Here is a 12,127-nt window from a genome sequence, read left to right as displayed (position 1 = left end):
TGTGTCTGTGTGTGTCCCATGGTCTAGGCCACCAAAGAGGCTTGTCCTCCACCGCTGGATTGTAGGGTGGCCGTAAACCCCTGGATACAAGCCGTGTATAATGCGATGGAAAAATGAATCCAGCCTGTAAAGGAAGCAATATGGACAATCACAATACATTAGTAAGTGTGGTTCCATGTGTTTCTTTTTGTTTACTTGTACCTGTTTTTTAGGTAATGTTCTACAGATTGTTTCGGCCCCTGGTCAGTACTTGCGTCCTCAAGGATCTGTTGTTCTTCCATCTGTGCCACAGGGTACAGCTCCTAATGTTATGAGAAATCAGTCCCAAGTGGGAGCGTCACAGCTCAATACGGTATCGTCTGCTGGTGAGTACAGGAGTTTTACAGTAAATAATACCTGTCCAATTATTTGTGTAAAAAAATTGATGACTTTACTTACAAAGTGCAACAAAAATGTTGTCTGCATGTCCATCTGATATATTTTTCCCATGTCTTTGGGCTTAAAGGGGTGTTCCAATGAACAATACTTATGTCCTATCCTAAGGATAATGGACGGTTGGTTGGTGTTTGTTTAGTCAGGGGTCTGACCTCTGGGACCCTCACCAATCATAAGAGCAAGGAGTCCTCTTGGGTATAACCGAGCATTGCCCACTCTCTCCCCTCTCTTGTTCATATCACTACAATGATGCTCACAAAAGCTCCCTGGATGAAGTAGTGCCCCCTACACTGACATATACAAAGGCAATCCTGGCACCCACCTCAATCATGCGCCTGCACCGCTGCTGTGGGTAGTGGTGCAGGCAGAAGATTGTCAAGCTGGGTGACAGCCCTGTCCAGCCCTGTCAATCAAGAATCATGATCCACTCATCTCTAGTTGGCACTATATAAAGATTACTATTTATCTCTGGCAGTCCCATAGAGTTTAAAGGAGCAGAGCAAACTCTATTCAGTCAGAGGAACACGAGAACACCGTTCTAAATCTACTCATTTATAATCTTGATCACTGTTTTTCTTTGTAGCTCCAGTAGCTTCCAAAACTGCACAAACTGCCGCGGACGTAACAACAAAGTCAGCTACTGCTGCGCTGCCTAATGCTCAGGTACGTACAATGCCTGCATAATTATTAAAGGGGTTTTCTGAGAGTACTGATACGGATGACCTATCCTCTGGGTAGGGGTCCAACACTCTGGCCGCGCCACGGCCCTCTGAAGCTTTTCCTAAGCTATGTGACGTCACATTCATCGGTTGAAGTGAATGGGGCTGAGCTACTATACCAAGCACAGCCGTTATACAATGTACGGTGTTGTGCTACCTTCTCAAACAGCTGATCGGCAGGGGTCCCGGATGTATGACCCCCACAATCAGATACTGCTGATCTATCCAGAGGTCATCAGTAAAAAAAAAAAACTCTCAGAAAACCCTTTTAATTCTTTCTGTGTTCAACTTGTCTGGTCATGGATCCTTTAGCATTGTTTAGGCTTACAGTGTTTATTTCAAATCTTATTTGCTATCCCTGTAGTGACAATGATATACAAAGAAATTCACGACCTGTCTCCTCCATAACTACACTGCTTTCCCCTTGTCTGCTCATCTTACCATAATCTTGAAGATTTCTCAGTCTATTCCCTTACTCAGGAACTCACTACCACTACCATTTGGCACACCTCTGCAAAATGGGTCTGCATCCGTTCCGCAATTTTGCGGAACAGGCGCAGACCTATTCATTTTCAATGGAGCCAGAATGTGCAAAACACATGGACGTGTGAATGGACCCTAAGGGTTATTGCAGGTTGTAAGCCATCTCCAGTACACAACTATGTAACAGATTCTAGACTCATCTACTGTGGAGCTCACCTTTCCTTTGTAAATTGTAAGCCCTTGTCGGGCTCATGTTAATTGTACTTGCTGGTTTGTGTTTAATCCCTCTGTAGTTTATTGATACATCTTTCTGGAAGTTTATCAGTGTTAGGCTCCATTCACCCGTCCGCAACATGTTTTGCGGTTCCGCGGAGCCGCAAAACACAGACAGCGGTATTGTGCGCTCCGCATTTTGCGGACCGCACGTTGCCGGCACTATAGAATATGCCTATTCTTGCCTGCAATTGCGGACAAGAATAGGACATGTTCTATTTTTCTCAGGAACAGAAATTCTGGACCCGGATCGTGCTGCCCCATAGGAATGAATGGGTCTGCAATTCCATTCCGCAAAATGCGGAACAAAATTGCGGACGTGTGAATGGACCCTTAAAAAATTGCTAGTACCAAAGCTGTTAACCCCCAGCAGATGTCTAATGTCATTTTTCTTTGTAACAAAGGATTCCACTGAAGAAAAGCAGCGTTTGTTAAAAGAGCGCCTGGACCGCTTTTTCAGCTGTAATGAGCGCCGTTGTGGAAGAGCTCCTGTATATGGGTCAGACTTGTTGTCACGCTTTACCCTGAGGTCTGCTGCCATTCACCCTCCTATTCTAGATACACAGTGGAGCTGGACTGGGTCTGCACACTGTGCAGCTTCCTCCCAGTCCCCTGAGTATTCCAGTGACCCACTAAGACACTTGATTTTGAGTCCAGAACAGAAGAAAGTAGCCCTGCAACCTCTAGTTAAAAGGTAAAGAAAGTTGAATGTGTGGTATTACTATTTAGTAAGCTAGGATTGATCTAGTTTAGGTCAGAACTGCTGACGTGTTTTATTAGCTAAGGCTACTTTCACACTAGCGTTCTGCTGTCCGCTCGTGAGCTCCGTTTGAAGGAGCTCACAAGCGAAGCAGAACGCTTCCGTCCAGCCCTGATGCAGTCTGAATGGATGCGGATCCGCTCAGACTGCATCAGTCTGGCGGCGTTCAGCCTCCGCTCCGCACGGCCAGGCGGACAGCTGAACGCTGCTTGCAGCGTTCAGCTGTCCGCCTGGCCGTGCGGATCCGTCCAGACTTACGATGTAAGTCAATGGGAACGGATCCGCTTGAAGATGACACCATATGGCTCAATCTTCAGGCGGATCCGTCCCCCATTGACTTTACATTGAAAGTCTGAACGGATCCGCTCAGGCTACTTTCGCACTTAGAAATTTTTCTAAGTTATTAATGCAGACGGATCCGTACTGAACGGAGCCTCCGTCTGCATTAATATGATCGGATCCGTTCAGAACGGATCCAATCAAACGCAAGTGTGAAAGTAGCCTTAAATGTTGAAAATATGTCTAGTCATTGACATTGAGATCTGAATGGATTAAAGTCTGTTGTTTCAACTATTTATAAGAATGTTTAGGGACAGACTTGGTGATATCTCTTGTAATATACTTTATTAGGGAAACGTGTGTCATTTTATTAAACGCCTCAAGTGTCCCCTTCACGGCTCTCTTAGCATTGCTATGGCTACTTTCACACTTGCGTTTTTATTTTCCGGTATAGAGATCCGTCATAGGGTGTCTATACTGGGGAAAAAAACTCTTCCGTTTTTGTCCCCATTGGGATGCGGAGCAAAACGGCTCAGTCATGACCCACAATGCAAGTCAATAGGGACGGATCCGATTAACTCTGACACAATAGAAAACGGATCCCTCCTCCATTGACTTTCAGTGACTGGTCCGTCTTGGCTATGTTAAAGACAATACAACTGGATCAGTTCATAACGCATGCAGATGGCTGTATTATCGGTAACGGAAGCGTTTTTGCCATATCCAGCAAAGTAGCCTAAGGTGTTAAAGTAGCCTAAGGAGAATTTGTCTTCAGTGTTTTACTGAATGCTGAGAATGGCGTACTATAAGATGCAGGGGCAGGCTTCTCAGCCTGCCTCTGCTTCCCTATGTATAACTAACCTATTTTAATAAGGGGTTTACTATGATTTGTGCTGCGTTTCTGTCTATATCATCTACTGTACTCTGCAGCAGTGTTCTGTTTTCCCAGTTCCGTCCCTGGTTATTTAGTAAGTGCTGAGAAGAGAGAGAACAGCGGCAGCAAACATCAAGTGCTAAACACAGGCATGCAGTACACGTGCAGTGCCACTCCTCTCAGTCGTCCAGTTGACCCTAAGTTCACACCTGAGCGTTTTACAGCGCGTTCAAACGCGCTGTAAAACGCTCAACACATTGAAAAGCAATGCTTCCCTATGGGAATAGTTCTCACCTGGGCGTTTTACAGCGCGTACGATCGCGCTGTAAAACGCCTGACGCTCAAACAAGTACTTGAGCTTCTTTGGGGCGTTTTGACGCGCGTTTGTGGCCATAGGACACTGCAGTCAATGACACAAACGCGCGTCAAACGCGCGTTTACTATTACAAAAACGCGCTTCAGAAACGCGCGTCAAAAACGCACGTTTGGGAAACGCTCAGGTGTGAAAGCAGGGTGAGGGAGAGGAGCAGAGCTGCAGCCTTGAGTGCTGACATCCGATTCTATACACAGCGATCTTAGTACCCCTTAATTAATAGGTTAGTTACGCTTGGGAAGGCAGAGGCAAGACTGAGAATTCAACCTCTGCATCTTACAATAACCTGTATTCTACATTTAGTAGAATGCTGAAGGTTGATTTCCCTAAGGTTACTTTCACACGCGTTTTGTGCAGGCAGCGTTTTGGTGTCCGTTTCCAAAGCGGAATGGAGACTGATGCATTAGGTAGAAGTTGTGAAAGAACAAATGGAATCCAGCTCCTCATAAAAATATGCTTTAATCGACTTCCATAAAATCTGACATCAAATAGGACAATTTGTTGTGACGCATTTCGGGCTGTTGCATCTTGGCCCTTCATCAAGAATTAGGTAGAAGTTGGTTGATGGTTGACACATTTCAGTCCCTATACTGGCCATACATGTTCAATGAAACCGGGTGATGGATATAAAAATCTTTCTGGAAATGTTCTTTCAAGGAAATATCTTTTTTTTTTTTTTTTTTTTTGAATCAAATCGTTTTTATTGAAACAATAGCCGTAGGACATCATAAAAACAATACAGTCTTTCCTCCCCATATCCACCATGTGGAATCGATATACAGCAGTTTCCATATAAATACCAACATACGTTTATACCAGGCATCTGTACACAGCATGAAGGAAATATCTTTTGTCCACGAAGAAAGATCTTTCATTTGACTATTGGGTGAAAACTTCAAACACGACCGACTTTTTTTCTGATGATCATGCTCGGTTACACCCATGAACAATGGTTTTGGTTGAAATGGTCAGTTTTGATCAACTTTAGACAAGTGTACAGTCTATCAACTTTAGATGTGTACAGCAACCTTAAGTTAGTGTTGCTAAGGATCCACTTATTAGTAAATGACATGTGTCCCCTTATGAAATATACTACAAAAGTTATTAGCATGACTGTCCCGAACATTTTTGATAAAAAGTTGAAATGACCATAGTATGGTTAATAAAATGTGATGTATTTCTCCGGTTACCATGCCTGGTACAGTACTTTTACATACTGAGCAGTATCCTTTATCAGTTGTTATTGTTTGAAGTTTCTAGCTGCAGGCTCTGATCAGTTGTATGATTCCTCTCTGCTTTCAGGACGCTGTGTGTGGTTCCTGCTGTTATCGTTCCTCCACCGGTTCTTAACGTCCCACATCCATCTCCTGTGTATACTCACAACATGAAGATGCTTAGTCTTAGACTAAGGGAGTATGCAGCGCCATGCATGCAGGACTTGAAGGAGCGAACGTCCCCTCATTGTGTGCAGACTCCTGACCTGTGGCTCATTCAGTCTGATGCAGGTAAATTACTTGTCAACTTCAATGGTGTAGAAAGGGACAGACTTAATACCCTTTGGAATATACTTTTATTACGGAATATGTGTCATTTTATTAAACAAATACATCTAAAGTCCTGCATGTAGCTTGTATGTGATTTTTTTTTTCTTTTTTTGCACAAAATAATTTTTGTTGCGCAAATGTTGCTTCTGAAAATATTCTTATAGTCTGCAGTAGGGATCGACTGATTATTGGTTTTACCGATATTATCGGCCGATATTCAGGATTTTGACCGTTATCGGTATCGGCATCTATTTTGCCAATATGCTGCTGTCAGCGCTCTCCGTGTTCCCTCAACAGCACAGGGGAGAAGTAAGCAGTGTCTCCATCCCCCTGTGTTGCTGCTGCCGCTGCCACCAGTGAAAGGAGGGTGGACAATAGGATGGGAGGGGCTGTGGCCACTGCGCCACCAATGAAGATAAATCTCTCATTCAAATTCAACAGGAGGCGGGAGCTGGCTGCAGAATCACATAGCTGGCTCCCGACCTCCTATGAGCGGTAACCGCGATCCGCAGTAGTTAACCCCTCAGGTGCCGCGGATCACAGCTACCACTCATAGAGGTCAGGAGCAGGCTATGTGATTCTGCAGCCAGCTCCCGCCTCCTGTATATGAATAAATGAGAGATTTATCTTCATTGGTGGCGCAGTGCCCCCCCCAAGCCCCCCAGTATTAAAAACATTGGTGGCGCAGTGCGCCCCCCACCTCACCCCAGTATTAAAAACATTGGTGGTGCAGTGCGCCCCCCCCCCCACCCAAGCCCCCCCAGTATTAATCATTGGTGGCAGTGGCCACAGGGTCCCCTCTCCCCTCCTCCTCCTCCTCCTCCTCCTCCTATCGGAGCCCCAGCAGTGTAAGCCTGGGGCTCCAATCGGTTACCATGGCAGCCAGGACGCTATTGAAGCCCTGGCTGCCATGGTAATCTCCCTGCTGCTGTGTGCACAAAGCACAGAGCAGCAGGGACAGTGTGAAGTCCTATTCACCCTGATAGAGCTCCATCATGGTAATTAGGACAAGATGTTAACCCCTTCACTACCAAGCCACTTTTCCCAGGCCGATTTTTGCAAATCTGACTTGTCACTTTATGTGGTAATAACTTTGGAACACTTTTACTTATCCAGGCCATTCTGAGATAGTTTCCTCATGACACATTGTACTTCATGACAGTGGTGAATTTCAGTCGATATATTTCACATTTTATTTTATTAAAAAGCCCAAAAATGACAGAAATTTGGGAAAAATTAACTGTTTTCTAAATATTAATTTCTCTGCTTTTATGGCAGTGATACCTCACAAAATAGTTATTACTTTACATTTTCCCTATGTCTACCTTATATTGCCTTAATTTTGTAATTGTCAGTTCATTTATTTAGGACGTTAGAAGGCTTACAATTTTAGATGCAATTTTTCAAAATTTCAACACAATTTTTCAAAATTTCAACACAATTTTCCAAACCATTTTTTTAAGCACCAGTTCCGTTATAAGTTGATTTTCAGAGGCTAATGTAATGGAAACCACCCATAAATGACCTCATTTTAGAAACTACACCCCTCAAATTATTCAAAACTGATGTTACAAACTTTGTAATGTTAACTCTTGAGGTGTTCTACAAGAATTCACGGGAAATTGAGGTAAAATCTCTAAATTTTAATATTGTTTCTTCAAATTTTCTATATTCTTCCTTTTTTGCTGTAACATAGCAAGGGATAAAAGGAAAATAAACCATTATTTATTACCCTGATTCTCCAGTTTGCAAACCCCCCAAAATATAGTATGAGTGCATGGCAGGGTTCAAAAGGGAAGTAGCGCCATAGGGCTTTTGGAGGACAGATTTTGCAGGATTGGCTTTTGGGAGTTATGTCACATGAAGACACCCTGAGGTGGCCCTACAGTGGAAACCCCCAAAAAGTGACCCCGTTCTGGAAACTACACCCCTCAAGGAATATTTCAATGTGTGTAGTGAGCACTTAGACCCATCAGGCGTTTCACAGAATTGGGGAACACTGTGAAAATGTAAAATTACAATTTTTTTCCAGGAAAAAGTTGCTTTACACCCACATTTTTCACTTTCACAAGGGGTAACAGGACAAAATGCACCCCACATTTTGTTACCTATTTCCCCCTTAATACGGCAACACCCCACATGTGCTTGTAGCCTGCTGTATGGGTGCACAGCAGGGATCTAGAGGCAAAGTGCAAAATATGTTTTTTGCAGGCTTGAATAAACAGACATGGATTGTAGGTCACATGTCGCATGTTAAAAAGTTTCTGAGGTCCCCAGAAATTAAAAACCCCAAGAAGTGACCCCATTTGGGAAAGTGCACCCCCGTACAAACATTTTAAGGGGTAGCAAAAAAGGCACTTTTGACCTAACGGGTGTTTCACAGAAATGAATATGTAGTGGTTGGTGAAAAGTGGATCTGTAAACTATTCAGACTAAATCGGAGATATAAGGTGGTAAAACTACAGGGTACATCATGGAAGAAATTAAATTAATGCTCCATGGATGAGTGCTAGATTCTGAAACGATCCCTTGATTCACAGGCCAGGTTTTTCAGGGCAGGTTTCGCAGTGGTAAATGGTGTCTTTCCTTATCCCCCTTTTGGAACACACCCTGCATCTTTTTTGGGTCCTTCCCTTCCTCGCTGTTTGGGGGACTTCACTAGGGAATTGTTGACCTGGTACAACTCGGGCACCTTAACTTGCAGAAGTACTTGGGCCCTCCATTGCTTGGTTTGGAAGAATTTGGGCCTTTATCACCACCTGTTGAAATTGTAGGAATGTTCTTGTCTGGCTTCTAGATGTAAATAGCACATACGCTTGTACAGCGCCATCTGTACAATGTGCACGGCCAGTTTTTTGTACCATACTTTTGTTTTTCGTGTGGCACTGTAGGGCTTCAGAGCTTGATCTGAAAGATCCACCCTTCCCATGTGCCTGCTGTAGTTAAGGATGCAAACTGGTTTGGGGGTAGTGGTACCACGTACAGGGGCAGGGGAGCTGGTGTTAGTGTAAATGGTGGTCAGCCCTACCAGGGATCTAGGGAGGCTTCTCTGATTTTTGCATACTATGCCACATGCCACAGTATCTCTGGAACTTAGTGACCAGAACAGTGGTAAACTTGTGTAGTAATTATCCGCTTATAGATGATAACCCTTATCCAGCAGTGGGTGCAGTAAGTCCCACACTATTTTCCCACTAACTCCTAGGACGTTCTGGGGGTTCAATCCGGGTGTCCCTCCCTTCATAAACCTGGAACTTGTGAGTGTACCCAGAGCTACTTCCACAGATTTTATACAGTTTTATGCCATACCTTAAGATTAATCTTAGGTTTTTTTTTATAACGCCCATATGCAGCAAGAGCCTCAAAAAGTGTCATCATCTCTGCTGCATTTACTGGGGTCCAACCTTAGGGTCTAGCATATGTCATTGTTGGGTTCTGGGAAATAAATTGCTGGGCATATAAATTTGCTTGGGTTACCATCAAATTTATAAAAACTTCAGAGAAAAAGATTTAAAAAAAATCTATTTCTGTGAAGCCCGCACAATCGATTTGAATTCCTGAGTTGCCCACAAATTCAAGAATTTGGGGCTGATAATTCTTACAGGGTGGGGTCCATATGGGGTAACTCTGGGGTGCTGCCTCAGCTGTTGTTCTGGGGTGCCTTCTAAAGGGTATCTCATCATCTGATGATGATGATGATGATGATGATGATGATGATGATGATGATGATGATGATGATGATGATGATGAGGGGGTAGAGGAGTAGAGAAAAGTGGCATCCTCTTCTCCCTCACTTGCAGACTCTGTATCTGAGGCAAGCATGGAGTACCCCTCGTTAGCTGAGTATACTCGTTGGGTTGGATGGGACATTTTTATTTTATTAGGGTGTGACGTGTGAAATGTGTAAACCTAAACCTCTATTTAGTGTGAGTGGTGTGTACGTTGTTTTTTCACATGTGAAGGGGCTTGTAATAAATTTGGATTCAAATTTAGGAGAAAAAAGGATGAAAAAAATTTGTAAAACCAAAAAGTCTTTTCTATACAAAAAAATAAAATAAATTGCAGTGCAAACTGAGCAGACGTGATCAGTAATGGACACTACTGATCGATGCTCAGTGGTTGCAAAATGTACGCACACAGATGGTGCTTTCGTGCAAAATTTTAAACTAACACTAACTGATAACTATTTTGCCGATATACCGATAACGTATGGGGAACAAGGATTGCACTGCTGACGGTGCTCTCCGTGTTGCCTTAGCAGCACAGGGGAGAAGGAAGCAGTCCTCCCTCCCCCTGTGCCGCTGCTGCCCCTGCCACTAATGAGAGGAGAGGGGACAAGAGGAGGGGCGGGGCTGTGGCCACTGCACCACCAATGAAGATATCTGTATATATTCATATACAGGAGGCGGGAGCTGGCTGCAGAATCACTTAGCCAGCTCCCGACCTCTATGACAAGTAGCTGGATATCGGTATAAAATCGGCTATCGGCCTGAAAGTTCGTAGATTATCGGTATCTGCTCTAAAAAAAAATAAAAAAAATATCAATATCTGTCGATCCCTAATATATATATATATATATATATATATATATATATATATATATATATATATATATATTTAACGACCACTAACTGCAGGTCTTTTTTCACACAAAAAAATGTAAAAAAATAAAAAATGTGCAGATGTAAATGAACACACTACCGATCAGTGCTGTGCAGCAAAAATTGCCAGGGATGAAGAGTGGTTTAGGCATCTGGAACTGCTGAAAATGAAAAAAATTAAAAACCTCCTTGTGCCCGTAGGAAAGATGGATGCCTGCTGTGCAGATTTCGGTCAGGGACCGGGTGTACACAGCGCCATAGCTGTAAGGCGCTGGAATTTCTGACCCACTTTAGGGAGCATGCATGTTACTTTAGCAGTACTTTCAAAGGGCATCTGTTATCATATATGTGCTTTATGAAAGTGACTGACCCGTTGCATGTGCACTTGACGGCTGAAGGCACCTGTGTTGTTCCGCACGTGTGAACATGGGACCAACACAGATGTCTTCAGCTGCCGAATGCACATGCAACAGGTCAGCCAGTCTCATAGGTGCAAATCTGCTGTCAGATGCTCTTTAAAGGTTATCCAGGAATAATGAGTTTTTATCAAGTGCCCGCAGCCTACCTCCACCAATAGAAGATTATTACCTAACGGCAGAGGTGGTGAGGAGCAGGTATCTTCTATTGATAGAGGCAGGCTGTGGACACTTGGCAAAAAGTCATTATTCTCGGAGAACCCCTTTACAAGCTGCAGACTTCATGGTTAATTTTATTATTCCCCGAGCATTGTCACTATGCATCAGAATAATCTTATTTCGTAATTGTGGAAAATTTTGAATTCATGTACAAATCCTCATCCTTACTCCAGGGTTGTTCTTGTCCATACTGTCCCTGGCATTAATTGAGGATAAAGTAACTGCATTTATTCAGTAACTGGAGAGTTGTTTTCCAAGGGACTGGATGTAAGCATACACGCTGATATTCTCTCTCACCCACTAAAATATGACAAAGACCTTCTGGCTATCAGCAATATATAACATAGGACTATTGAGTGTGATGCCGAATCTGTCACTGGTTTTATGCTGCCCTATTCGAAGGCAGGATAAACTGGTGACAGAACCCCTGATGAAAATGCTTGTATTGACCCAGTCGTGTCTGAAAATCACCTTTGAGCAGCTTCGGTTCAGGCCGAGGCTGGACTGCGCTCAGTAGAATGCACAGACGTATATTGAGGAGCTTCTGACCAGATGCCAGTGTGCCTTCCTCTGTTCAGTCTTGGAAGCCAAGTAACTAGTGGGTCTATTGATAATATTCTGTGCTTTATATAGGAAAACTGGAAGCTTTATCCATCCTCCTCTGCAAACTAAAATCTGAAGGACGACGAGTACTAATTTTTTCCCAGATGTTACTCATGCTTGACATACTTGAGACCTTCTTGGACTTTAATTCTTTCACTTTCTTGAGGATCGATGAAAATGCCAACTTTGAGCAATGCCAGGTAGGTCCCTGTATTCCACTTAAAGGTGTTCTCCAGGAATAAATTAAAAAAAAAGTAAAATACTTAAATATTATTTTATAATAAATATATTCACATATACCTTTCATTACTTAGAATGGCTTGTTTTGTGTATGGAGCAATCATTAGGAGAAATAAAATGGCCACCGTCCTATCAGTACACACAAAACCTGTCCTAATCATACAGCAGGACAAGTTACTTCACCACAGTGAGCCATAGTGCTGCTTCATCCTCCTTTCTGCTCGGCTTGTTAGTGGTTATAATTCTGAATACAGGTGAATCTCTGGAGATAAGGAGACATGAGAGGAGGGTGAGGTGTGGCTATTGAG

The 12,127-nt window shown here is 43.3% G+C and overlaps 1 protein-coding gene and 1 non-coding gene across 3 annotated transcripts in view; both read left to right on the top strand.

Annotated features, from left to right (window-relative positions):
* Positions 1-12,127, top strand: part of LOC122924487 (E1A-binding protein p400-like) — a 153,122-nt gene that overhangs the window by 81,909 nt on the left and 59,086 nt on the right. For both annotated transcript variants that reach the window (XM_044275619.1, XM_044275618.1), the window contains exons 23-27: positions 213-365; positions 1,019-1,098; positions 2,315-2,604; positions 5,499-5,701; positions 11,610-11,779. In XM_044275619.1, coding sequence (XP_044131554.1) covers positions 213-365; positions 1,019-1,098; positions 2,315-2,604; positions 5,499-5,701; positions 11,610-11,779 — 896 coding nt within the window. The remainder of the gene's footprint in view (positions 1-212; positions 366-1,018; positions 1,099-2,314; positions 2,605-5,498; positions 5,702-11,609; positions 11,780-12,127) is intronic.
* Positions 11,130-11,256, top strand: LOC122925297. Its single transcript, XR_006387608.1, has one exon. It is a non-coding gene; the product is annotated as a small nucleolar RNA SNORA49 (small nucleolar RNA).

Source organism: Bufo gargarizans, chromosome 1 (assembly GCF_014858855.1).
Source record: "Bufo gargarizans isolate SCDJY-AF-19 chromosome 1, ASM1485885v1, whole genome shotgun sequence".
Lineage (NCBI taxonomy): Eukaryota > Metazoa > Chordata > Amphibia > Anura > Bufonidae > Bufo > Bufo gargarizans.
This window is presented reverse-complemented; position numbering and strand designations above follow the sequence as displayed.